Below are 27,067 nucleotides of genomic sequence, written 5' to 3' on the forward strand. Positions count from 1 at the left end.
ATACATGACAATAAAAACGATATAATAAAATTATCAAAACACCACTTTTAAAATTATTAGAATTTTAAAATTTTAATTTAATTTTAAAATTTCAATTTTAAATAGCTAGATGCTATTTGTTCCGAGCGGAAAAGATGCCGCTGTGAATTTGGAAATCCAGCCTGAGGCCGTTCCTTCTTGGAAACGAATGCCAAGGCGGGTAATTCATCTTCCAGAGAGGGAAGGCAGCTTTTGAGACTCAATTTGGGGCTGTGCTGCAAAGAAATCTGTGTCTTTGGGGCTGCAGAATATGCAGGCCCTTTGCAGGGGGAAGGATTACGACTTACATTCTTCCACTACTGTGCAGTACTTCAGGAGTGCAACACAAAAGGAAGAGAGAGAAAAGAATGGGAAGTACGATATGCCGGCACTGTTTAGGCGCCCCCCGAGAACTGGCGCCCTAGACGACGGCTTCATTCTGCCTTGTGGACAGGCCGGCCCTGGGTGAGGCCGTATTTTATGACCTGTCCAAGTCTCTCCTTCCAAGAGGCTGTTAAGTAAGAAGAGTGATAGGAAGGCAGGGACCCAACTGGCTCCGAATCGCACCAAGGCCTCACATTTCTTCCTCGGCCCGTAATCGTCGCCTTGTTTATGTTGGCATGATCCGAGGCTGGATTTACCGGGCAAAGCCCTGTATAAAACGGTGTGAAGGTCATTACTGTTATCTCCCCTCCGGGATTCCGATCCGCAGTTCAGAACTTAGCATATGTGTCGAGGCTGGCATCGGATCTGAGTCTTTGCACTCAAGCTGGGGTTGTAAACCTATCGGCAGCGAATTAGTAGGACCACTGGCCTGAAGACTTAGGAACTATTTAAGGCACTAATGGGAATTTTCAGGAGTCTGTACCCTAGCTCAGCGTCTGGCCGGAAAACTCTTGGCAGACTGAAGAGTGGTTTTCCTTGTGGGGCTATATGGTCTGGAGGCAGAAGTGAGTCACGCCTCCACCTTCTCCACCTGCCCTCCCTTGCCCCCAGCAATTAACCAACTCTTCTGTTAGAAGATGGCCTCCTCTTTTCTGATTCTGGCTTTTGGGAGAATCTCCCAGTCTCCAGTTTCTGGTTTGTAAACTCTGGCATTTCTAATTTTGAAAACCCGGCATAGTTCACACTTGTGACAGTGATCCTTACAACAGCCCTGTAAGGTAGGCAGGTCACGCCAAGGGGGTGATAAGAGGGTAGGGTGCTATGGAGAACCAATTCATTGATTTGCTCCATTTCCCCCGGCAAATGAGCTCTGGCCCCTGGCTATCAAAGCCCTTCTGTGGTCCTCTGGATTCCAATAAATCCATCAATTCCACTGCCGTTGGGAAGACATGCATGGCAGAGGGCAGCCTCGATCTTCTGACCTAGACATCGTCTTCTGCTTTGCCACTGGTTGTTTTTTTTAAATGTAAACAGTTTTGGGAGGTTTACCTAAAAAGCAGCACATTGGATGGATGGATGGATGAATGAATGAATAACCTCTACTTTCTTTTAACCTGGGGCTTCCCAAGGTGTGGCACCTTCCTCCTTCCTTCCTTCCTTCCTTCCTTCCTTCCTTCCACTTCATTCATTCAAAACATGCTGCCAAACTACAATTCCCATCACCCCAGCCACAATCTGTTGTGGCTGGGGATGATGGGAATTGTAGTTCAGCATCCTCTGCAGCGCCACAGCTTGGGAACCCCTGCTGTAATTACCTGTTGGTAATTCGCATTTTGCTCACGCAGATGCTTTGTTGTTGTTGTTGAAAGTGGGAGAAAAATTAAATAAAACTGGCCAGGCCCATATTCGCATTTTGGCATCGTGCGGGACAATTTGGATGTCGGCAACTACACTTAAGCTGCTGTGGACAGCATGTTCTGAAACCTGGTGGGATCAGGATGCTGAATCACTTACTCCGGGGCGTGATATTTGTCGTATCGGCATTCGTATCGGCCAAAGTCGAGTCCAGCTTCCTTCTGTTTTTCCTCCCTCCTCGTTTCGGCTCATGGCGCCATGATTTCCTGACCTCTTACTGGAGTTCTTCACCTCTCTTGCTCTTCCTTTTCCCAGCCTGTCCAGAAGGCGCCTTTGGGAGGAACTGCAGCTTTCTCTGCCTCTGTCAAAATGGAGGCACCTGTGACCCAGTGACAGGAGCTTGTCGCTGTCCGCCTGGAGTCGGAGGAGAGCTTTGCGAGGACGGTAAGAATGATGGCTTCTAGCCTCCTCTCGGGGTCCGGGCCCAGATTTAGATGGGTGAAAACTGAACAGGCCTGGAGCAAAACATGATGATTGTATTGTATAAGTGTTTGCATATAATAATAATAGTAATAATAGTAATATAGTTAATAATAAACAACTGTATTAGCCCCCTTGTAACAGATTGTTCTCGGAGCAGCTCTATCTATCTCTCGGGGGTGTGCACAGACCAGTTCAAGCGAATTCGGACCGAACTGCAGTTCTGCAAACCAGTTTGTTGAAGCGATTGTCTGCTCTGGTCAGCTCAGTCGAACCAATTTGGAGCAGTTCACGACCTCACCACTCGAACCGGCCTGGTTTGTTTCAGTCCGGTCCGCAATCGACAGTTCGGTCCAAAGTCGAACCGAATTCAGACCAAATGGCGGTTATGTGAACCGGTTCAGTCGAAGCGATTGGCTGGGCCGTTCGGTTCAGTCGAATGTGTTCAAAGTGGTTCGCAATTGAACTGCTTGAACCAGCCCAGTTCACAGCAGTCTGGTCCACAATAGACGGCCCAGTTCTGCATATCCCTACTATCTATCTGTTTTTACAGTTATATCCCACTCTTCCTCTGAGGATCCCAGAGCAGTGTACAGTACATGGTTTATGTTTAGACTCACAATAACCCTGTGAGGTAGGTTAGGCGGAGAGGGAAGTGACTGGCCCAGAGTCACTCAGCGAGTTTCATGGTTGGATAGTGATTCGAACTCACGTCTGCTTGGTCCTCGTCCAACGCTTTAACCACTACACCACAGTAGCTTGGCTCCTGACTATAACACGTGGCTCTCACGTTCACAACCAAGCAGCTATTTTCACCCAGAGGACGACAGAAATCGAAAGCCTACACTCTTACCTGTGGAGCAGCTCTACAGACCCCTCTGTCATGCTGCAAAATGGCCGATCCAAAAGGCCTCCCCTTTCCCCACTCCTGGAGGTTTAAGGTTTGACGATCTCGAAAGTTAGGAAACAAGGAGTCAGTCACAAAATCCATTAACGTGACCTCACCAAAATAGGCACATATGGAACCTATTGGCTGGAATCCGGCAGAATAAAAAAGAGTTCTCAAGCAACAATCAGTGCTTGTATTATTTTTCCCTAGAATGGTGTGCTGGGGGTGGGGAGGGGTGTGTGGTAGGAGTTGCAGGAAAGTAGTATTTAGAACCGCAACATTCAAGACTAACTTGGTGACCCTGATGGACCTTTGTTCTCCCAACCCTCTGATGTTCACTCAATGTGGATTTGCCCTCGCTCCACAGGATGTGATAGGGATGTGCAAACTGGTTTGAATTGGAACTGGTTCGAATTGGAACTTGTTCGGTTTGACAGTTCGAATTCGAACTGAACCAGCCATTAGGTCCAAGCTGCCAGTTTGAATTCGAACTGAACTGGGGGGGGGGGTTGATTCAAACCGAACCGGGGGGTTCGAGCAAAACCGAAACTGAACCTCCCCCTCTCGGTTCGGATTCAAACCGAACCGGGCAAACCAGTTTTGTGCACATCCCTAGGACGTGAATCCACTTTAATATTATATACACCCAGCACCTGTTGGGGACCGCCTTGTTTGTTTTAGCTGTTGAAATGACCGCTGTAAATTTGTCAAAGATGGTAATTGGAGTGTCAAAGTACCCCCACCGCACCGCCCTAACATCCAGAATGTGGATCTCTTTGACAGTGGGAAATCCTGGTCCCTAACAAAACCACTGTTCTACCATAGCTCAAAAGATGCTATTTTCCTGGCAATTTTTTTGTTAACTTTCTTTGTAGGAGGATTTGGTTTTTCCGTCTCGGCTCTTTTCATTCCAGTGTTGAATGGCTATTTTTGATCTTGTATGGACCATTTTGTTTTGGATTGTTGTAAATTCATTTTTTATTTTCCGGTTGGTTCTGTAGTATGACTTGTATTGTCTGACTAGTGTTTCAGGCCCGTTGTGATAACGGGCGCTAGTAGGGGAGAGTTCCCCCCCCCCCGCCCCACTTCCTCTGGCCTCCCCCCCCACGCCCTCCCAGCTGGCCGAGACTTCCTTACCCAAAGCAGCCCGCGACAGTCGGGCGATCAAAAATCCATTTTTTGCGAAGAAGAGAGGAGCTCCGGAACAGAGCTCCTCTCTGTGCTAAGCCAATGCCCAAACTGCTGCTATGGACGCAAAGGACGCAAGGCGTCCTTTGCGTCCATAGCAGCAGTTTGGGCATTGGCTTAGCACAGAGAGGAGCTCTGTTCCGGAGCTCCTCTCTTCTTCGCAAAAAATGGATTTTTGATCGCCCGACTGTCGCGGGCTGCTTTGGGTAAGGAAGTCTCGGCCAGCTGGGAGGGCGGTTGGCGGCCATGGCGGCGGCCGCGGAGGCATTCTTCTGGGCCGTTTTGGCCGTTAATCATTTGCGGGGGGGGAGCGAGGAAGGAGTATGTGGGCAGCTGGAAGGGCGGGAGAGTGGGCGGTGGCGGTGGTGGTGGCCGGGCAGGCTCTGGGGGCGCCGCTGCCGGTCCGGTCCGCCCCCGCCTCACATTCCCGGCCGGTCTCCCCGGACGGGCAAGGGCCCCAAGGACTCGCAGCCGCCTGGCTGCGGCGGCGGTGCCAGGCCTCGGCGGCGGCTCTGCCGCCACCTCGGCCGGCTTACCCCGTCACCTCCTCCCCCCGCCCGGCTTCGGCGGCGCGGCTCCACCGCCGCCTTGGCCGCGCTGCGTCCTCTGGCCGAGGCGGCGGCTTTGCCGCCGCCTCGGCCAGTCTCCTCCTTCCCCGCATTCCCGTCTTCTTCGGGGCGGCCGCTTCTGGCCGCCCAAGATGGCCACCGGGTGCCGGTGGTCGTGTCTCCCTTGCCCTGTTCTGCGCCTGCGCTTCGCGCAGGCGCAAAACAGGGCAGGGAGGCACGAACACACGCTTGGTGTCCGTCCACGGACGGACACCAAGCGTTTTATTAGAGAGGATGTTCTGCTGTAAGGTCCCGGTGTGGTAGATGGGGGGCTGAGAGGGGTAGCACCCCTTGGAGCCATCACTGCACCCACCCCCAGGGGCCCAGGGACATTCTCTGTCCCCCCTTCTGGGTCAGTTGTAGCTACTAGCTACGCCCCTGGCATTGTGTCTCTGTCCTATCGCAGCCTCGCATTCAGTGTCTCCCTCTGTGGGCCATCCCCCATGATGATTTTCTTGTTTTCAGGCTGCCCAAAAGGATTTTTTGGGAAACATTGCAGGAAGAAATGTAACTGTGCCAACAGGGGGCGCTGCCACCGGATTTATGGAGCCTGCCTATGCGACCCGGGCCTGTATGGGCGATACTGTCATCTAGGTAAATCAGTCCTGCCACCCGTTCCTGTGAGGATCAGGAGAGGGCCTGTTTTCCTTCCTTCCTTCCTTCCTTCCTTCCTTCCTTCCTTCCTTTCTTTCATCAGTCAATCAATAATCATTATTACAGTCATAGACCAGCATAAAAATTCTTTCTGTCTTCCTTTCTGCAATGTTCGTTCTTTCTGTCTTTCTGCAATGTTCTTTCTTTCTTTCTTTCTTTCTTTCTTTCTTTCTTTCTTTCTTTCTTTCTTTCTTTCTATCAGTCAGTCAATAATCGTTATTACGGTCATAAACCAGCATAAATTTTTTTCTGTCTTCTTTTCTGCAGTGTTCTTTCTTTCTGTCTTTCTGCAATGTTCTTTGTTTCTTTCTTTCGATGGCTGCAAACCTCAGGTAGGAGCAATGAAACATACAATAGTTCAAACTGGAGTTTGGGGAGGGAAACCAAGGGTCGCTTCTCCAATGGGGCAGAGGTTCCATGCATTCAGACATACAAGAAATCCAACCTCTGCCCCGTTTAACTCCCGTTTCCCATTACGTGCAAGTGGGGCCAATGAATTGGTTAGAAAAAGCTATTAAAGACCGATCTAAGCTGCCCTGAATTCACCGAGCAGCAGATTTTTAAAAAAACCAAACTAATAAATTTTGATGTGAGAACTTACAAGAATTGTATGGGACAGACATAAACTTAGAAGAAGCTCTCTCTCTCTCCCTTTCCCTACCCCCTCTCTCTGCAGAGTTTTCTTTCTTTTGGGGCATTCACATTTCCCCCTCTTTCTTCCCACTCCTCACTAGCTTGTCCAAAGTGGGCGTACGGTGCAGGCTGCTCCGAGGAGTGCCAGTGCGTGCAGCAGAACAGCCAGGAGTGTGACAAAAAGGACGGGGCGTGCCTGTGCAAACCTGGCTACCACGGCAAAAGGTGCCAATCAAGTGAGTTGCTCTTTGACACGGGTTACCTTGCCGCCAGGTGCTCTGATCCAAGGTGCTACTTGCACTCAGGTGGCTGGCAGGCAGGCAGGCACCTTGGTGGTACAAGAGCTGATCTCGTGATAGCCATGGAAGGGGGCACCTGGGGGATTATATAATACTAATTAATAATTACTAATTGATTACTAATTGATTACTAATTGATTACTAACTAATTAATTACTAATTGATTACTAATTGATTACTAATTAATTACTAATTGATTACTAATTGATTGATAATTGGTTGATAATTGATTGATAATTGGTTGATAATTGGTTGATAATTGATTAATATTATTAGAAATAAAGAATAGGATAATAAATAAAGAATAATGTGTTAATAATAAGAATGGATTGAGATGAGCTCGGTGTCTCATAATTGCTTCCAGAATGTGACCCGGGCCACTACGGGGCTAGCTGCAGGAAGAAGTGTGGATGCCCTTCTGGGACACCTTGCGATCACGTGACTGGAGAGTGTCGGACGGAGTGCGCCGTGGGCTACCATGGAAAGAATTGCAGCCAGGGTAAGATGAACCTCATTGCAAGGTCCAAGCATATCCATGGTTTGTGGGGCATCCCTGGGCACATGCAGTGTGCACATAGCATGGAGCAATAAAAAAATTCAAGGTTCTTTTTGCTGGATTCCTCCCTTCCTCTCATTTAAAGCATTTCCCCTCCATTCTGGAACTGGACGCCCCATCTCCCACCGGCATAATGCCCCGTTCCTCGCGGTAGTAGGCGAGAAACGGAGCCCCCATGGGTAACGAGGTTTTCTTGTACGAACTTGGGAGCAGGGAACCATTGAACTCAATTTACTTCTGAATAAACCTGCATACGATTGCCGGTAGGGTTTTGTGAATGGGGAATTGCCCTCATGTTTTCTTCTGCTCATTTCACATGATCCTGTGTTTCGTGCCAGAACTTACAGATGATTGATCACAGGTCTAGCAAACACAGGGCTTGAAAACAAAATCCACACATCAAAGGTTCTCCAAACAGATGTCACAAGCGGTTTCCCCCGTCTTTCCACAGAAGGGTCCTTTCCAAGATCTCGTGCCATCATCCAATATTCCACGTGACGAAATATCATGTTGGAGCAATTTGGCTGATGGGGTGCGTTGGGGGGTCTGGGAACATGAAGGTGGGGGGAGCTCTTGGGAAAGCGTTACAGGAAATAGCGTACATTTTTAACAACGATACGGGGCTCGGGACTTGGCTGCCGAAATCTGGAAATGATTTCGAAATGAAGAAGCGCATCTGCTGGCAGTTAGCACAGAGGAAAGAATGCACAGGAAGAATGCTGTTGGTTTGCTTTAAAACTCTGGACTGGGGTGTCTTCCTTTTCTGCCCCAGCACAACCCGGCCCCACAACGTCTGTCATACTTTTGTGTTTAGAATAGCACAAGTCATGTTCAGTCGCCCGGGAGTTACCCACAAAGCCAGTCCTGGTGCCGAACCATCCTTGGAAACTCAAATTGGTTTAGGCAGAGTGCCAAACACGATGAGACCTTTAGCATGCCATAATTTGTGTGTTTGGTCGCTTTAAAATAGTAGAATGGAGCAGGAGAACGCGTAGTGCAGCCATGCAGTGTGTTGAACCCTCCCAACTGACTATAGCCCATACCGATAGAAGTCCTCTTTGTAATATGACGTGGGCAAGTGTTGGCCACCAGCTGTCATTGAACTACGATTCCCATCACCCCTAGCCACAGTCTGGGGGTGATGATGGGAGTTGTAGTTCAACCATAGCTCGAGGGCCAAATTTTGGTAAGGGCTTGCATAGTATCCACACAGAATAACTCCAGGCAGACGCCCTCCAGTGGCTGTTGCTGGTGTCTAAATTGTGTTCCTTTTTACATTAAGAACATAAGAAAAGCCCTGCTGGATCAGGCCCAATGCCCATCTAGTGCGGCCTCCACACAGTGGCCCATTGCGAGCCCTTAGGGGACAGGGAGCCATCTTTGTTTATTTATTCTTATTTCTGTATGTAAACCGCTTTGAACTTTTGTTGAAAAGGGTAAAGTTGTGCTGTCGAATCGGTGTCAACTCCTGGTGCCCACAGAGCCCTGTGGTTGTCTTGGGTAGAATACAGGAGGGGTTGACCATTGCCTCCTCCCGCACAGTATGAGATGATGCCTTTCAGCATCTTCCTATATCGCTGCTGCCCGATAGAGGCGTTGCCCATAGTCTGGGGGAACATACCAGCGGGGATTCGAACCAGCAACCTCTGGCTTGCTAATCAAGTCATTTCCCCACTGCGCCATTCGGTGGCAATATATAAATATCCATAGTAGTAGTAGTAGTAGTAGTAGACACAGAAAACAGCATTTTCATTGTGCAACAAACACCCTAAGTAAAGAGAGCAGAGGCAACAGTTTGGCCGATTCAACATACTTCAGTCCGAAGTGAAAACCAACTGCGGATTCACAAAACCAGTGGTTCCCAGCCTGGGGGGAGGCTCCAGATGTTGCTGAACTACAACTCCCAGCATCCCCAAGCACATTGAATTGTAGCTGGGGCTGATGGGAGTTGTAGTTCAGCAACATCTGGAGGCCCCCACATTGGGAGATACTGCAGTAAACAATTCGACATACCTAACACTTGTGGCATTCTCTGGCAATGATTGCCCTGCTGACCACATTAAATCCTGGACCAAGTAACATATAAGACTGTAGACAGTTCTTGGCCAGCCAGTTCTTTACAGCTAGGAACATTGCTTTTTCAGGGCTCCTGGCTGCATGGAAAAGATGCTCTGTACACACAACCATCTTCACAGGACGTTTTCAGACTTGATACTGAACATGTGGAAATTGGGCGCACACAGTAGGGATGTGCACAGAACTGGCCAGACCAGTTTGGTTCAAATCAGAACCTGGTTCAACTATGGCTATTGGCCACTGGGGATTATGGGAGTTGTAGTCTAAAACTGCTGGAGGGCCGGAGTTGTCCAGCCCTGCTCCAGACCTTTGCTGGATCACCTCCTCTGGTGTTTCTCTCCAACTCTGCTTCTCCTGCTCAGAGCTGTCCAGGGTCCTGAACCCTCTTGCCTGAATCTTGCTGTCTCTCTGAGCTGTCCAAAGTCTGAATTCCTCCTGGGATCCTTGCCTCCTGGCTCGGTTGGAACCTTTGCTTGGCCAACAGAGTAGGATGTGAGGTTTTGTTTGGGAGTTGTCATCCAGAAAGAGCGGGAGGGCCAGTTTCCCAGCCCTGCTCCAGACCTTTGCTGGAACATGATTTGACCTGCTCGGGTGTCAAGGGCAATAGACATTAAAGGAGAACCTCATTATTTATGTTATTTCCACATATCCATGTGCTGTCTTATTGACACCCATTCCCAGTATCTGGGGATATGAATGTGTTAAAATCCACATATCCACAATTCCTAGAGGGCCAGAAGTGACTGTGGAGGTCACTTACAGCTGCCATTTTGTCTCGAGGAAGCCAGGAAGGACAGGAGGAGCCTTTTTGTGGTTCATTTCAGGGGGAGGAATTGAATTCCCCCCAGAATCTATTGTGGTTTGGGGGGCATTCCATCTTTTAGGGGGTATTCCTGGGCACATGGGAGACCCACAGAATACAGTATGCCACCGTAAGTTCTGGCCCATTTGGGGGCCATTTGGGAACTTTTAAAAAGAAATCCCTCCACCCTGGATCCTAACCCCCCTTTCCCCATAGACCTAATGCCTCAGAGAGGAGAGCTGGTCTGGTGGTAGCTAGCACGACTTGTCCCCTTAGCTAAGCAGGGTCCACCCTGGTTGTATTTGAATGGGAGACTACATGTGTGAGCACTGCCAGATATTCCCCCACTTAGGGGATGGAGCCGCTCTGGGAAGAGCAGAAGGTTCCAAGTTCCCTCCCTGGCTTCTCCATGATAGGGCTGAGAGAGAAACTCCTGCCTGCAACCTTGGAGAAGCCTCCGCCAGCCTGTGAAGACAATACTGAGCTAGATAGACCAATGGTCCGACTCAGTATGTGGCAGCTTCCTAGATTCCCCGTTACTCACGGTTCTGTTACTTGCGGTAGCAGGCAAGGATCGGAACCCTCGTGAGTAACAAGATTCTCCTGTATAGGAGAGAACTAGTGTTTCCCCCTAAATGCTGCTGCATACGTGTACCCCCTTTCTGCTTTTTTCCAGCGGTGTGTCCGGCAAAAGTTAATGGTTGCAGCATTTTTAATTGCTGCTTTTTTCTACCCCACTGATGCTTTCCCATTGCAGAATGTCCTTCAGGGAAGTTTGGGGCGAACTGCCTGCAGCCCTGTTCCTGCAGCGATTCGCCATGCGACCGGTTTACCGGGCAGTGTCACTGCGTGGCCGGGAAGACGGGCGCGGATTGCACCCGAGGTGAGTGAGACGGCCCCAGAGAGCGTCTGCCTCGGAACTTTGAATGAGCACGCCCCCAGCAGCAATGGGTGCAGCTTTTCTCAGCGTGGAAAGTGGCAGGGAAGGGGGAAAGCTTCACCTGTGGGTTGCGTGCCTGCAATCGACGGCTCTTGAAGGCACCGAATCCTGAGCCCTCACCCCCAAAAGGTGGAGACTTGAGGAGAGGAGGCTTTGTGTCAAAAGGAGGGGGGAGAGAAAGGTGATCAGCAGAGGATGCCGTGCAATCTCCCTTCTCCTCATCTGGGAGGCAAAGCAAATGCTGTGCTGCCATCTGCCTGTCCAGTAAGGTGGAGGGGTAGGGGGACCCAGCGTATTGTGAAGAGGGAGGATAGGAGGAAGCACGAAGGAGGAGAGCTGGTCTTGTGGTAGTAAGCATGACTTGTCCCCTTAGCTCAGCAGGGTCCGCCCTGGTTGCATCTGAATGGGAGACTACATGTGTGAACACTGGAAAAGATTCCCCTTAAGGGATGGAGCCGCTCTGGGAAGAGCACCTGGGTTCCAAGTTCCCTCCCTGGCTGCATCTCCAAGACAGGGCTGGGAGGGACTCCTGCCTGCAATCTTGGAGAAGCGGCTGCCAGTCTGGGTAGACAATGCTGAGCTAGATAGACCAATGGTCTGACTCAGTATGTGGCAGCTTCCTGTGTCCCTATGACCCTGTCCCTGGTCTCAGCACAACCTGGCACTGTCCCTGTTGAGAGGCACGTCTTCCAGCGAGAACCTCGGGGAGGAGAGCTAGCCTGGTGGGTGGCATGAATGCCCCCCTTTGCTAAGCAGGGCCCACCTTGGTTTGCATTTGGAAGGGCTCACATGTGAGCGCTGTAAGATGTTCTCTTTAGGGGATGGGGCTGTAGCTCAGTGGGAAAGCATCTGCGTGCAGGAGGTGCCAGGGTTCAGCCCCTGGCAGCATCTCCAGGTAGGGCTGGGAGAGACTCCTGCCTGAAACCTTGGAGAGCCGCTGCCAGTCAGTGTAGGCAATGCTGAGCAAGATGGAATGAGAGTCTGACAGGCAGCTTCCTGTGTTCTACTTTCTGAATTTGGGGGGGCGGGGTGGGGCAGGGCGGGGGAGAGCTGGTCTCGTGGTAGTGAGCATGCATTGTCCCCTTTTCTAAGCAGGGGCTGCTGAGTGTCCATCCAAACCTGTTTTGCATTTGGATGTGTGGCTACATGTGAACACTCTAAGACAATCCCCTGGCGCTGTAGCTCAGTGAAAAAGCATCTGCTTACATGCAGAAGGTCTCAGGTTCAGCCCAGGGCTGGGAAAGACTCCCTGCCTGAAACCTTGGAGAGCTGCTGCCAGTCAGTGTAGACAGTGCTGAGCTAGACGGACCAATGGCCTGACTCAATAGTAGGCAGCTACTGATGTAACCTAAAACTGCTGCTATGCTTGGCCCTCTGTCATCTCTGTCTCTTTCCTGTGGTTCAGATTGCCCTGAAGGTCACTGGGGACGTGGATGCCAGGAAATCTGCCCGGAGTGCAAAAACAACGCCCACTGTGACCCAACCACTGGAGCTTGCATGTGCCCCCCAGGATACACAGGCAGCCAGTGCCAAGATGGTAAGTAGCCTTTCTGTCTGGGAGGTCTACAGGCCCCTGCTAGGATTTCCACACCGGTGGCCTCCAATACCCTCCCTAGAGACAGCAAGGCCATGCAGGAAGGGACACGCAGGAGGATGTAAGGAAAAGTCGTGCAGGATCAGGCCCAAGGCCCATCCAGTCCACTGTCCTGCTTCATATATTGGCCAAGGAAGTGCCTCTGGGAAGCCCGCAAGCCGGGAAAAGAGGGCAACCACCCCGCTTCCATCGGCGTTCCCCAGAACCTGGTGTCCAGGGCCATGCCCCCTCTGATCCTGATGACAATATACCATCAGGCATTGATGCAATATTCAGTGCTTCGGGCAAAATCTGGGCTTTGAGCCAGGTCTGAGTCGGCTCAGGTGGCTCGGTTCGACTTAGAACCAAATCGGACACGGTTCGGTTCGAGATCGAGTCTTCAAACCAGTCTGGTTTGAGTGAGAACTAGCTTGATTTCAAGCCAGTTTGCATATCCCTGTTTTTATTATTATTATTGTGAGCTCTTTGGGGACAAGGAGCCATCTTATTCATGTATTTATTTTTCTATGTAAACCACTTTGAGAGCTTTGGTTGAAGAGCTGTATATAAATATTCATTGTCATCATAGTAGAAGATCCCTTCAAATCATCATGGTGCCCACAAGTGGAAAATGAAGCTTTTGCATTATGGTTTTGCCCCAGACTTTTTATGGTCTTTTTACTGTCTTTACTGTCTTTATGACTGAGCCATCATGGTTATTAAATAGCAAATAAAAGACAGGGGTTACCAAGAGGAACTGAGTCTTATCCCCAGTTGTTTTAAATTGGAAAGAATTAACAGCTATCTTAAACCTGCAATGTACCTTACTAGCCTCATGGTCCCTAGTCATAGAATGACATTATTATTTGGGTAATATTGGGAAATTCACTCTAATTAATGAAAGGTTGACTCTGGTGTGGTGGAGTTAATCAAACGTGTTCTTTTAAATTGTAAGTTTTATCAAGAAATATGGAATATGCTAATTACCCTGCGGTAGTTGTCTTTTCCTGGTCAACCTGAAAGACAAAATGCCACCTTCCGACTGGCTGGGAATAATGCCAAAATCACATTTAAGGTGGCCGAATTTTGTGCCGCGGCCGACAAGATAGACAGGATTTGTTTATAACCAGCTATTAGAATTAGAAGACTTTAGATAAACAGATCATAATCGATTCGGGTAACCTGTAAGAATCCTTTGGTTTTTTTCTTGAGTAGATGATTGTGATGGTTTATATTATTTGTAGCCTCTTTTTTCTGGCCGTGGACTGAAATAAAGATGACTGCCCGACAATTATCCAGGCTAGTTGTCATTGAAAGCCCTGTCTCCCATGAATTTGTCAAGTCCCTTTAAAAAAAACCTGTCTAGACTTGTGGCTGTTGCCCTATCCAGTGGCAGCAAATTCCGTGGCACTCCCAGAGAATTCCCCCGAGGCTCGCTCAAATGTGAGCCTAAGTGTATTCTGGAAATATTCTCAAAACTTTGGACTGGGCTCTTAGTGGCCAAGTTAAGGTTTTTCAGGGCTGAGATGTTGGCATCTCTTTTGACTGCCACCTGAGAGTCAAGCTGGACAAGAAAGGACTCCTCGAAGTTTATTTCTCTCCGAAAAAGCACAATTTAGATTGGGGATCTGGTGATCTGACGAGGCACATAACTTGGGGAAAGTGGGCTCATGTTCACCCCTCTCAGCTGGTGAATAGGAGCAGGATCAGAGCATCCATGACCTTGTTTGGTTCGTTCTCCCACTTGCAGTGTGCCCTCCAGGATGGTTTGGACAGGACTGCCAGGCGCCCTGCAACTGTGGCAACGACGGATCCTGTCACCCGGGGACGGGGAAATGCAGCTGTGCCCCGGGATGGACCGGCTACCATTGCCAACGAGGTACTTCCTGTGGCCAAGGCTGTCTTGCAGAGTGTGGGCAGGAACAGAGGAAGCTGCCATATACGGAGTCCGACCCTTGGTCCATCTAGCTCAGTATTGTCTACACAGACCGGCAGCGGCTTCTCCAAGGTTGCAGGCAGGAATCTCTCCCAGCCCTATCTTGGAGATGCTGCCAGGGAGGGAACTTGAAACCTTCTGCTCTTCCCAGAGCAGCTCCATCCCCCGAGGGGAATATCTTACAGTGCTCACATTTCTAGTCTCCAAATAATATGCAACCAGGGCAGACTCTTCCAATGAGTCCCTGGAGCATCCCTGGAGCACCGGAACATCGGAAGTTGCCTTATACAAGTCAAGGTTCTTGGTCCATCCAGCTCAGTACTGTCTGCTCTCTCCAAGGTTTCAGGCAGGAGTTTCCCCCAGCTCTACCTGAAGATGTCCGGGATTGCATCTAGGACGCTGCTATGGCCCCATCCCCAAAACCTGAAATGATGACTTGCTCCTCAAGCTTTCATAGGAAGCAGCTTTATTCCAAGTCAGACCCTTGGTCCATCTGGCTTAGTACTGTCTACACAGACTGGCAGAGGCTTCTCCCAGGTTCCAGGAAGGCGTCTCTCCCAGCCCTACCTGGAGATGCTGCCAGGGATTGAACTGGGGACCTTCTGCATGCCCATCAGATGCTCTTCCACTGAGTTAAGGCCCTATCCCCTAGAAAACCGCTGACTACTGAACCAGACCCGTGTTCCATCCAGGGATTCTCAATGTTGGGTCCCCAGATGTTCTTGGACTTCAGCTCCCATAATCCCCAGCCCCAGTGGCCTTTGGTTGGGGATGATGGGAGTTGAAGCCCACTAACATCTGGGGACCCAATGTTGAGAATCCCTGGTCTACACTGACTGGTAGCAGCTCTCCAAGGTTCCAGGCACAGCTCTCTCCCAGCCCTACCTCGAGATGCTGCCAGGGACCGGACCTGGGTTCTTCTGCCGGCCAAGCAGATGCTCCACCACTAATAGCCACAGCCATTGTAACGCAGGGTCCTCTCCTCTCTTTCAGCCTGCGGTGCTGGCCGCTGGGGTCCCGATTGTGCCCACGCCTGCAACTGCAGCAGCAGCGACGGAAGCTGCAACGCCGTGACAGGGCAGTGTGTCTGTGAAGCCGGCTACACGGGGGCCCTTTGTGACCAGAGTGAGTGGTTATCTTTGGTAGAATACAGGAGGGGTTGGCCATTGCCTTCCTCCCACACAGTATGAGATGAGGCTTTTCCGCATCTTCCTATATCGCTGCTGCCCGATATAGGTGTCTCCCATAGTCTGGGAAACAGACCAACGAGGATTCGAACTGGCAACCTCTGGCTCACCCAAATAGGACAGTCTTTTTGCAGCGCTCGGTTTTGGCACCTACAGACTTTGCTTCTCTGCCCGGTTTTTGCAATCATTTTTCTTTCTTGCTCCTCTCTCCCCCCACCTCAAGAGTGCCCCGAGGGATGGTTTGGTCCGAGCTGCCGGCACAGATGCCAGTGTGACAACCGGGCGTCCTGCGACCACGTCAGCGGGGCCTGCACATGCACCCCTGGCTGGAGGGGGACGTTTTGTGAGCGCCGTAAGTGACCCCAATTTGGGCTGAAGCCTGTCACCGTTGACTGTTTGTGTTCCTTATGTTTACCACCCAGAGAGGCCCTTTTGCGGGGGAGGAGAGCTGGCTTGGCGGAAGCCAGTGAGAATCGTCCCCTTTGCTAAGCAGGGACCACCCTGGTTGACATTTGGATGGGCGATTGCATATGAGCGGTGTCGGGTATTCCCTGTAGGGGATGGAATCGCATCTGCATAGCATGTGGGAGGTCCCGGGTTCAATCCCTGGCCTGACCCAGAAGGAAGCTGCAGATGTTCATGGGCAGCCCCATAGCCCAGAGGGAGATCAGCTTATTTGAATGCAGACGGTCTGAGATTCAGTCCCAGTCTGGCAGCATCTACAGTCAAAAAGGTCCCAGGTTATCAGACTGGCAAATATCTCAGTCGAACTGTGATGGTCTGGTCAGTATGAGGCAGCTTCTGGTGCTCAATTTTAATGGGGAAAGCGGTGGTAGTTCAGTGGCAGACCATCTGCTTGGCATGCAGAATGTCCCAGGTCCCCTCCCTGGCAGCATCTCTAGGTGGGCCTGCAGCTTTGGAGAGCTGCTGCCAGTCAGTGTAGACAACACGGAGCTAGGTGGACCGAGGGTCTGACTCAGTATAAGCTTTATATATCCTTTCAGTCAGTCAGTCAGTCAGTCCTTTATAACAGTCATGGACCATTATATATCCTTTCAGCTTCACTGCTTGGCTGTAAGTTAGCTTGCAGCAGCTTGGGAATTAAAGTTAGAGGTGTAGAAAGGGTTCTGTTACTTTATCGGAGCAAAAGGAGCATGCAGAATATATGTGGGCTCTCTCTCTCTCTCTCTCTCTCTCTCTCTCTCTCTCTCTCTCTCTCTCTCTCTCTCTCTCTCTCTCTCACACACACACACACACACACACACGAAACTTGGAAAATTAGAATATCGTGCAAAAGTCCATTAATTTCAGTAATGCAAATTAAAAGGTGAAACTGCTATATGAGACAGACGCATTACATGCAAAGCGAGATAAGTCAAGCCTTAATTTGTGATGATCATGGCGTACAGCTCATGAAAACCCCAAATCCACAATCCCAGAAAATTAGAATATTACATGGAACTAAGAAGACAAGGATTGAAGAATAGAACAATATCGGACCTCCGAAAAGCATACAGTGTACTGTGCTTGATTGGCCAGCAAACTCGCCTGACCTGACCCCATAGAGAATCTATGGGGCATTGCCGAGAGAAGGATGAGAGACATGAGACCAAACAATGCAGAATTGCTGAAGGCCGCTAATGAAGCATCCTGGTCTTCCATAACACCCCATCAGTGCCACAGGCTGATAGCATCCATGCCACGCCGCATTGAGGCAGTAATTGCTGCAAAAGGGGCCCAAACCAAGTACTGAATACATATGCATGCTTATACTTTTCAGAGGTCCGATACTGTTCTATTCTACAATCCTTGTCTTCTTGGTTCCATGTAATATTCTAATTTTCTGAGATTGTGGATTTGGGGTTTTCATGAGCTGTACGCCATGATCATCACAATTATAACAAATTAAGGCTTGACTTATCTCGCTTTGCATGTAATGCGTCTGTCTCATATATCAGTTTCACCTTTTAATTTGCATTACTGAAATTAATGGACTTTTGCACGATATTCTAATTTTCCGAGTTTCACCTGTACACTCTCTCACACACACACTCATGTCATACACACAAACACTCTCTCTCTCGCACACACATACACTCCATACATTCTCTCTCTCTCTCTCTCTCTCTCTCTCTCTCTCTCTCTCTCTCTCTCTCTCACACACACACACACACACACACACACACCCCTAGTGCACAGCTCTCTTGGCCCCATGAGGCCCACTTTTGCAGCACGTTTGCCCAGTGGTGGGTCCTCCCCTGATGAAGGTTCCCGCGCTGGTCTGCCGAGATGATGGCTGTAACTTTGACCGGGAGCGGCTGCGAAGGGTTTCTGGCCCTTGAAAGGGAAGGACAGGCCCTCTCCACCACACGCCCGGCCTGGTCTCACCCTTCCGTTGGAATTCCATCGGATCCATCCCTGTATGAATTCTTGAATTCGTGGCTTCTGGGATTCATCCGGTGGGGTTTTTCTCTTCTCAGCCTGTCCAGACGGCTTCTACGGGACAGAATGCCGAGGGACCTGCCAGTGCCTGAATGGAGCCCGCTGTGATCATGTGATTGGACGCTGCCTCTGTCCTGCTGGCTGGATCGGCCCACACTGCAACCAGAGTATGTCCCCCTCCCCACAGCTGATACCCTCAAAAGTAAAGATATGCAAATCTGTTTGAATTGGATACAGATCTGGGTGCTTTGAGTGATTCGAATTCGAAACGAATCACCCCTTAAATGGGCAATTCAATTAAAATCCAATCCATTTTTTAAATTTGATTTGAATTCGATTCGAGGATCGTTTGGCACCTTTTAAAAAGCATTTGGGTCCAAAAACCCCCAAACAGGATCGAATCATATTTCAGACCAGGTTCGAATTGGATTCCAGTTCGAAGCGAATTTTCTGAATTCGATTCGAATTCGAAATGAAAATTCATCTCATGCACATCTCTACTCAGAAGCTAGCCTTTCAATTAGCCGGCTGATCCCAGAAGATCTTGCAGTGATCAGGGGCCGGGGGCAACTGTGCTCTTGCTCACCTGACTGTCCCCCACTGCAGCATGTGAAGCCCACCGCTATGGGGAGAACTGCAGCCAAGAGTGCCACTGCGGCAACGGGGCCACCTGTGACCACGTCAATGGACAGTGCCTCTGTGCACCTGGATGGACGGGAGCGACCTGCCAGCAAGGTATTGGTTGATGATAATGTGGCCTCTGCCCCCATCAAGCAGTCTCTCCTGGGCATCACGCATCCGATACATGCATCCGATACACGCATCCGATACAGTGAGGCTGTCACTCAGAGGTAGATTGCAGATGCCCCAGCCCCAGGTTATTTATTTATATCCATGTAAACCGTTTTGGGAACCTCTTCATCCAGGAGAGGTGGTCTTGTGGTAGCAAGCACGCATTGTCCCCTTTGCTAAGCAGGGTCTGCCCTGGTTTGCATTTGAATGGGAGACTACATGCATGAACACTGTAAGATATTCCCCTCAGGGGATGGGGACGCTCTGGGAAGAGCACCTGCATGCAGAGGGTTCCAAGTTCCCTCCCTGGCACCACCAAGATAGGGCTGGGAGAGAGTCCTGCCTGCAGCCTTGGAGAAGCCGCTGCCAGTCTGGGTAGACAATACTGAGCTAGATGGACGAAGGGTCTGACTCAGTATTTGGCAGCTTCCTAAGTTCCTAAGATCAAAAGGTCCTGCTTACGGTTCAGCTGGTTTTGAGCAGGACACGTTCCCAGGACACGCTGCCCATCTGGGTAGACAGTACTGAGCTAGATGGACCAACGGTCAGACTTGGTAGAAGGCAGCTTCTTTATAGGGGATGGGGCCATGAGGCCTCAGTGGTAGACTCGGCATGCAGAAGGTTCCCAGTTCAATCCCTGGCAGCATCTCCAGGTAGGGCTGGGAGTGATTCCTGCCTGAAACCTTGGCGAGCCGCTGCCAGTCAGTGTAGGCAATGCTAAGCTAGAAACAGTGGGCTAGCCACACAAAGCAGATGCGGAATGCCGCCCTTCTGAAATCCCTGAAGCTTGTTTCTGATCCCGTGGCTGGCTTTTCCTCCTCAGCGTGCCCCAGCGGCTTCTATGGCACCAGCTGCCAGCAGCAGTGCCTCTGCCGAAACGGGGGGACGTGCGATCCTGCGACTGGGCGCTGCACCTGCCCCGAAGGCTGGATCGGATTGGCCTGTGAGCTGGGTAAGAATGCCCCAAGGGCCAAGAGGGGTGGGGGCAGAGCTCAGGGGAAGAGCGGGTGATTTGCATGCGGGAGGTCCCAGGTTCCATTATCCCTGGCAGCATCTCCAGGTAGGGCTGGGAGAGACCCCTGCCTGCAACCTTGGAGAGCCGCTGCCAGTCAGTGCAGACGATACTAAGACAGATGGGCCGAGGGTCTGACTCAGGCGGCAGCATCAGCAGTAAGTCAGCGTCGACAATGCCGAGCACGTCCCCGCTGCTTGTCTTCGGCAAAGGGACGCTCCCAGAGAGGTCTCTGAAGGTGTGCTTTCTCCCCACAGAGTGCGCCCAAGGAAAATATGGGATTGCCTGCCAGGAGAGCTGCGGCTGCCAGAACGGAGGCCTGTGTGACGGGCAGGCTGGGCGTTGCCTTTGCCGCAGCGGCTGGACGGGCGAGAAGTGCCAGAGCCGTAAGTCGGGGTGTTGTGGCAGAGAAAAACCCTTTTCAAACTAGAATCGGCCCAGGCTGCGCAACTGTGGCCCTCCTGCAGGTGTTGGACTACAACTCCCATAATCCCTGGTGATTCACCGCCGTGCCTGGGGGATGATGGGGGTTGTAGTCCAGAAACCGCTGGAAGCCTGAAGTTGTGTGGCGCTGGAGAAGGGAAGTTGCTTGGAGGGGAGCTGGTCTTGTGGGAGGAAGCAGGGATGGTCCCCGTTGCTAAGCAGGGTCTGCCCTGGCTTTCATTCGAAGGGGAGTCTACATACGTGAGCACTGGAAGAGATTCCCCTCCGGGGATGGGGACACTCTGGGAAGAGCACCTGCAGGCTTGCGTGCAGAAGGTTCCAAGTTCTGTCCTTGGCCTCATCTCCAAGATCGGGCTAAGCGAGAGACTCCTGCCCGAAGCCTTGGAGAAGCCGCTGCCAGCCTGGGTAGACAATATTGAGCTAGATGGCCCTGACTCAGTTACGTGGCAGCATCCTGTGTTCCTACAGTTACAGCACCAATTACCCCCTGCCACAATTTGCGGTCTGGAGGACCGCAGCTCTGGAACCCCTGTCCTAGACAAAAGAAGTTCCCACTGTCCTACAGATAGCTGTACCTACCCAAGCGACTACGGAAAGAAACGATCCGCTAATTCAGAATGGTGTGATCTTCTCCAGTCGAACGTTGCTCTCGGGTTAAATGGATTTCTTGGGGAATCTAATTCACTTGATTGATTGGTTGTGATGTGTTGCCACTTGCCTCTGTGAGGTTAAATGGTGTTTTCTGTTGAGGCCGTGCACTGTTTTTGGGGAGGGAGACGTATAAGGAAGCTCTTCCGAAAGGGTGCTGGGACTTCTTTGTGGCTTCTTTGCTTTGGGGCATTGAAAGTAAAGGTAAGGTTGTGCCCTCGAGTCGGTGTGGCGTCCACAGAACCCTATGGTTTTCTTTGATGGAATACAGGAGGGGTTGACCATTGCCTCCTCCCGCGCAGTATGAGATGATGCCTTTCAGCCTCTTCCTAGATCGCTGCTGCCCGATATAGTACCAGCAGGGATTCGAACCGGCAACCTCTTGCTTGCTAGGCAAGTCATTTCCCTGCTGCTCCATTAGGTGGCTCCTGTGGGCTGTCAAAACCTCCCGAATTTATGCTTTCAGGCATAAATCCGAGCGGCAGATAGGGGAGCTTCCAAGAAGGATTATGTCCACCCGACACGAATTTTGAATGGCTGTGTTGCCTTCCCATTGGCTGCTTTTGGAAAAGGGTTCTAGAGCCTTTGGACATTCTGCCTGGGGCTGATGGGAGTTGTAGTCTAACATCATCGGGTGGCAACCTGAATGAGGCATCATCTCATTCGCAGTTGCTGCTCTCTAATCTTCTTTGAAGGCTTTCAGAAGAGCCACCCCTCTCTTTTCAGCCCAGCTTTTAAGAATGTTTACTTGGTTTTCAGTGGTTAGTTAGTTGTTAGTTAGTTGTTTATTTACGATCTTAGCTCAAACAGCAAAATATCCTCAGTAAAGAGAGAAGGGGAAAACGAAAACAAAAACTAAAATGTTATCAGATACATAAAATCAAGAACTTTTGGCAGTAGCTGATTGCTGTGCTCTAGCCTCTCTTAATTTGGTCAAAATATAACAGGATTTGGCAACCGCCAAGGATATATTGTTGGGTCCCTATCTTCTAGTAGACATGTAAGAATCGTCTCCTCCGAGTGGCTTTTGAGACCTTTCAGGTACTGGGCTAAAATAAATCTCTTTCAACTATGTAAAGCGGGCAGTGTAGCAGTGAATGCTTCAATGTTTTGGGAGCAGATCCGCAAGGGCATACATAGTCTCTCATCGTAGGGTTTTCTCTCCAGTTTCCCTGATGACATCGCTGAGGGCAGGGCATTCGAGCGAGCTCTTGTAAACACCCAGCGAAGTTTTGGTAAATAGATTGTGTAAAAATAAGAGGCCTAATCTTTCTTCGCGCTTAGCATTTGTGGAGGCCTATTTATAGAGGCCCTTTCCTCCTGACAGTTTATGTCCCTGAGCCGTTGTTTAACTTGTCGTTGACTCGCCATATTCTAACAATTGTGCCGGGCAGAAGCCCATCTTCCGGAGTCTCTCCTCGACCACCTTGCACCAACGGAGTTGTGGGGTGGCAGCAAGGAGGTTAGGTAGAAGTCCTACCGGGTAAAGAGAGCTGGTCTGGTGGTAGCAAGCATGACTCGTCCCCTTAAGCTAAGCAGGATCCACCCTGGTTGCGTACGGAAGGGAGACTAGAAGTGTGAGCACTGGAAGAGATTCCCCCTTAGGGGATGGAGCTGCTCTGGGAAGAGCATCTAGGCTCCAAGTGCCTTCTCTGGCATCTCCAAGATAGGGCTGCCTGCAACCTTGGAGAAGCCGCTGCCAGTCTGTGTAGACAATACTGAGCTAGATAGACCAATGGTCTGACTCGGTATATGGCAGTTTCCTGTGTTCCTATGTAAAGATAAGTCTTAATCCAATACAGGATAAGAAGCCAGGCCCTGGTCTCCAATTTCAAAAACCCAGTCTCCAGCTGTATTAAGGAGTTCGGGACGCATTTTGGTACCCCCAACAGTGATCTCAGAAAGCCTGATTGGACTTTTTCTAAAGCTTGTCGGTCTTTTAACGGTCTAACCTGAACCCCGTATAGCAGCTGAGGTATCACTTTGGCCTGAAAGGCTTTATTTGCTGCCAGAATATAGCCACCACCTTGTACCCAGAAAAATTCCCTAATGGCCATAGAAGACCGGGTGGCATTCAATTTAGCAGCCCTGGTGGGCATAGAAGTACCCCCATTGAACTGAAACACCACCCCCAGGTATCTATAAGACTTCACCGGCTCTACTCTAGCTCCACCTATAGACCATCTAAAGATCCGTTGCTTCTTTGCAAATCTCACGGTTTTGGTTGGGGTATAATTAATTTCCAAAAATTCCTCTTTGCAGAGCAGACTCAAGCATTCTAGCGCTCTTTTTAGGCCAACTCTGGTCTGTGACAATAAGACCGTGTCGTCTGAGGACAGGCAAACACCTATCCCCTGTCTTTGGCGCGTGAGTTTCAACTTGCTGTAGGCGGGTGATTAGGCCGTTTATGTAGAAATTGAAAAGAGCTGGTGCTAATATTTTCAGTGGTTTGACAAGGGAGTTTTATGTTAATCGCGTGACTGCTTTTATTTTGTGTTTTATGCTGAATCTCGAATGGGTTGAGTTTTTCACGTCATCCACTTTAGTCATTCTGGGATGGGCAGTACATACTGTAAATTAGATGGATGGAGAGATGGTGGAAGAAGAGAGAGAGAGAGGGACAGAGGGAGAAGAGAAAGAAAGAAAGAAAGAAAGAAAGAAAGAAAGAAAGAAAGAAAGAAAGAAAGAAAGAAAGAAAGAAAGCTAGTGTGGTGTAGTGGTTAGAGTGTTGGACTAGGATCGAGGAGACCCGAATTCAAATCCTAACTCAGCCATGAAACTCACTGGGTGACTCTGGGCCACGCACCTCCCTCTCAGTCTAACCTACCACACAGGGTTGTTGTGCGGATAAACATAAGCATGTACACCGCTCTGGGCTCCTTGGAGGAAGAGCGGGATAGAAATGTAAAAATAAATAAAAAAGCGAGAGAGATTGAGATCTGGAGCTTTGAGGATCCTGGAGTTATGTACTCCATGTACACATACAAGGTCCCGAGATGCTATCCCTCTAAGGAGACGCAGCTCCAGACTTGAACCTGGAGTGTTTTTTCTTTACCGTGTATTGGGGAACTTCCCGGCTGCAAATTAAAACTGGCATCAGCGGCGCCTGGTTTCAATTACCCTCCCCGTTTGGGGAGAGCGGGGAGCCGAGCTCTTGGCAGGCCCCTTTCCAACGCCGTAGCCGGCCAGCCTGCCTTCCGCTTCACCCTCTCCGTGTTTGCCTTGGAGCGTGGCCATTTGCTCCTTCTGTCTGAGGCGAGAGCCAGGCAGGGAGGGCTGAGCCGCCTTGGCGGGGCCTCGGGGTAGCCGCGCGTCCCGGAATATGAGCTCTGCTTCTTGGGTTACTGGGGGAGCAGGCAAGCCACGGGGACTGGAGCCAAGCAGCTGGGCCATGTTTTTGCTGCTGTCCCGGTTGGAGGGCTTCGCTCTGGTTCCAAGGAGCTGTGGGCCCCCTGGGGCAAGAGGCCCGCCTTTCACCCAGCAAGTCCCGTGTTGCTTGTGTTTGTGCCACGCTCCTCGGCACCCTCCTGTCCTGCTCTCCTGGGAGAGTAGGGATTGTTTGGGGATCAGGGGCCGTCCAGGTGGCTACTGATTCAATTGCAACTTCTTAAGGTTCCCGGAAGTGACCCGGAGTCTACAGAAATGGGCACCAATTTCCAGGGGGAGGAGGAAAGCAGGTCTGGTGGCAGCAAGCACGACTTGGCCCCTTAGCTAAGCAGGGTCTGCCCTGGTTGCAGATGAATGGGAGACTTGATGTGTGAGCACTGCGAGATCTTCCCCTCAGGGGATGGAGCCGCTCTGGGAAGAGCAGAAGGTTTCAGGTTCCCTCCCTGGCTTCTCCAAGATAGGGCCGAGAGAGATTCCTGCCAGTAATCTTGGAGAATCCTCTGCCAGTCTGTGAAGACAATACTGAGCTAGATGGACCAAGGGTCTGACTCAGTATATGGCAGCTTCCGATGTTCCTATGTTCCAGGGGATGATGGAAAGCCATCCTGGAGGTCAGAATGACTTTGCTTACACAATTACATGATTTAATGGAAATTATTGAGTGGGGTAAGGTGGAAATATTGGGAAAGAACTTTTTGCCGGTTGCGTTTGATCTCATTATCTTTCTTTTGCTCAGGTGATTGCCAAAGCCCCATCTGCAAGGCAAGCCCCATCTGAGTTTGAAGCGGGCTGGCCGGGGTTCTCAACAGAACTGCTCCGAACTGGTTTGGGACAATGCTTGTGAAGGGGAATCCACAGAGGAATCCACTGAGCATTAGAATAGATAGCTCGTGCTCCTGTCCACTCTTTATTTTATTTAAAAATTTGGATTCTCTGTTTTTCAGGCTACAGGTCTCTCAAGGCAGTTTGCCAGGATACAGTAATTAAAAGCACCTTAAAACACAAAGAGCAAGGGGGAATTACAAATTAAACAAGCGATGGAGCTGTCCCACGGCCACCTGACTAGTAGCCCCTAATAGTCCTAAGCCCCTTTTAAAGCCATCCAAGCTGGTGGCCATCACCACATCCCATGGCAAGGAATTCCATAGAGTAATTATGCACTGCGTGAAAAAGAACTTCCTCTTGTCGGTCTGAAATTTCAGTTCCGTGGGATGACCAACTCAGTATTGTCTACCCAGACTGGCAGCGGCTTCTCCAAGGTTGTAGGCAGGCATCTCTCTCAGTCCTATCTTGGCGAGCCTGCCAGGGAGGGAACTTGGAGCCTTCTGCCTGCAGACACTCTTCCCAGAGCATCCTCACTCCTAAGGAGAATTTCTTGCCGTGCTCACGCATGTGGTCTCCCATCCAAATGTAAACCAGGGCCAAGCCTGCTTAGCACCGAGGACAAGTCATGCTGGCTCCCACAAGACTGGCTCTCCTCTAGCCGTTGCTTCTGCTTTGACAGTTCCAATTTGAGCAGCCAACCCCAACTCCTGGCGCTTGCCTTCCTAAATACCCTGGACCATGGCGAGATTGTCCTGGCATCGAAGCCCCATGACCGGGGCCAGGAATATAACTTCCAAAGCCTACTCGGTGCTTCTCGGGGAGAGCTTTTCACACCCGGCGAAGTCCAGCAGGAGGGAGGGCTGATGAGGCCGAGGCGGCTTCCTCTCTTTCTGCTTGAGTCAGCACTGTTGGATTCCAAGGTTGTTGTTGGATCTTTTCCTCGGCAGCGTTTCTGCAGAAAGCATTCTGCTTCCAAATTGGTTGGTGCAAGGTGGCGGGAGTCTCTCTTTCCTTTCAGCCCCAGGAACATAGGAGCATAGGAAGCTGCTGTATGCTGAGTCAGACCTTTGTTCCGTCCAGCTCAGTATTGCCTACCCAGACTGGCAGCAGCTTCTCCAAGGTGGCAGGCGGGAGTCTCTCTCAGCCCTATCTTGGAGATACTGCCAGGGAGGGAATTTGGAATCTTCTGCGTAAAAGCGTGGGAACATAGGAAGCTGCCTATGTAGACAGAGTCAGACCCTTGTTCCATCTAGCTCAGTATTGTCTGCCCAGACTGGCAGCGGCTTCTCCGAGGTGGCAGGCGGGAGACGCCAGGAGAGAATCTGGGACCATCTGCATGCAAGCACAGAGGTGCTCTTCCCAGAGCAGCCCCATCCCCTAAGGGGAATGTCTCCCAGTGCTCACACATGTAGTCTCCCATTCAAGTGCAAACCAGGGCAGACCCTGCTTATCAAAGGGGACAATCCATGCTTGCTACCACAAGACCAGCTCTCTTCCAGTATTAGGATGTTGGACCAGGATCAGGGAGACCCGAGTTCAAATTCCTGTTCAGCCCTGAAACTCGCTGGGTGACTCTGGGCCAGTCGCTTCTTGCTCAGCCTAATCCGCCTCACAGGGTTGTTGTGAGGAGAACACAACCATGCACCATGCACACAGCTCCGGCCTCCTTGGAGAAAGAGCGGAATAGGAATGTAAAAAATACATAAAATAAATTGGGAGTTGGGAATGGTGTTGTTTAAAAAAAAAAAAAAAAAGCTTAGTTCTCCGCTTTGCCTTCTCTTTCAGCTTGCCCCGAGGGGACGTACGGGGAGCGGTGTGAGGAGCAGTGTGACTGTGAGAACAGCGTCTCCTGCCATCACGTCACAGGCGCCTGCAACTGCCCGCCCGGGTGGAGAGGCCATCGCTGTGAGAAAGGTGAGAGAAGGCACCCCTGTGCTG

The 27,067-nt window shown here is 50.5% G+C and overlaps 1 protein-coding gene across 3 annotated transcripts in view; it reads left to right on the plus strand.

The window, feature by feature from the left end:
- The window catches only part of MEGF6 (multiple EGF like domains 6), a 206,267-nt gene that overhangs the window by 159,701 nt on the left and 19,499 nt on the right, over positions 1-27,067 (plus strand). For 2 of the 3 annotated variants that reach the window (XM_053281573.1, XM_053281574.1), the window contains 14 exons: positions 2,074-2,202; positions 5,389-5,517; positions 6,312-6,446; positions 6,874-7,008; positions 10,701-10,826; positions 12,289-12,420; positions 14,207-14,335; positions 15,386-15,517; positions 15,803-15,931; positions 18,060-18,188; positions 18,628-18,756; positions 19,637-19,765; positions 20,083-20,211; positions 26,915-27,043. In XM_053281573.1, coding sequence (XP_053137548.1) covers positions 2,074-2,202; positions 5,389-5,517; positions 6,312-6,446; positions 6,874-7,008; positions 10,701-10,826; positions 12,289-12,420; positions 14,207-14,335; positions 15,386-15,517; positions 15,803-15,931; positions 18,060-18,188; positions 18,628-18,756; positions 19,637-19,765; positions 20,083-20,211; positions 26,915-27,043 — 1,821 coding nt within the window. The remainder of the gene's footprint in view (positions 1-2,073; positions 2,203-5,388; positions 5,518-6,311; positions 6,447-6,873; positions 7,009-10,700; positions 10,827-12,288; positions 12,421-14,206; positions 14,336-15,385; positions 15,518-15,802; positions 15,932-18,059; positions 18,189-18,627; positions 18,757-19,636; positions 19,766-20,082; positions 20,212-26,914; positions 27,044-27,067) is intronic. The other variant, XM_053281575.1, reaches the window with a different exon arrangement.

Source organism: Hemicordylus capensis, chromosome 16, assembly GCF_027244095.1.
Source record: "Hemicordylus capensis ecotype Gifberg chromosome 16, rHemCap1.1.pri, whole genome shotgun sequence".
NCBI classification, from domain to species: Eukaryota; Metazoa; Chordata; class Lepidosauria; order Squamata; family Cordylidae; genus Hemicordylus; species Hemicordylus capensis.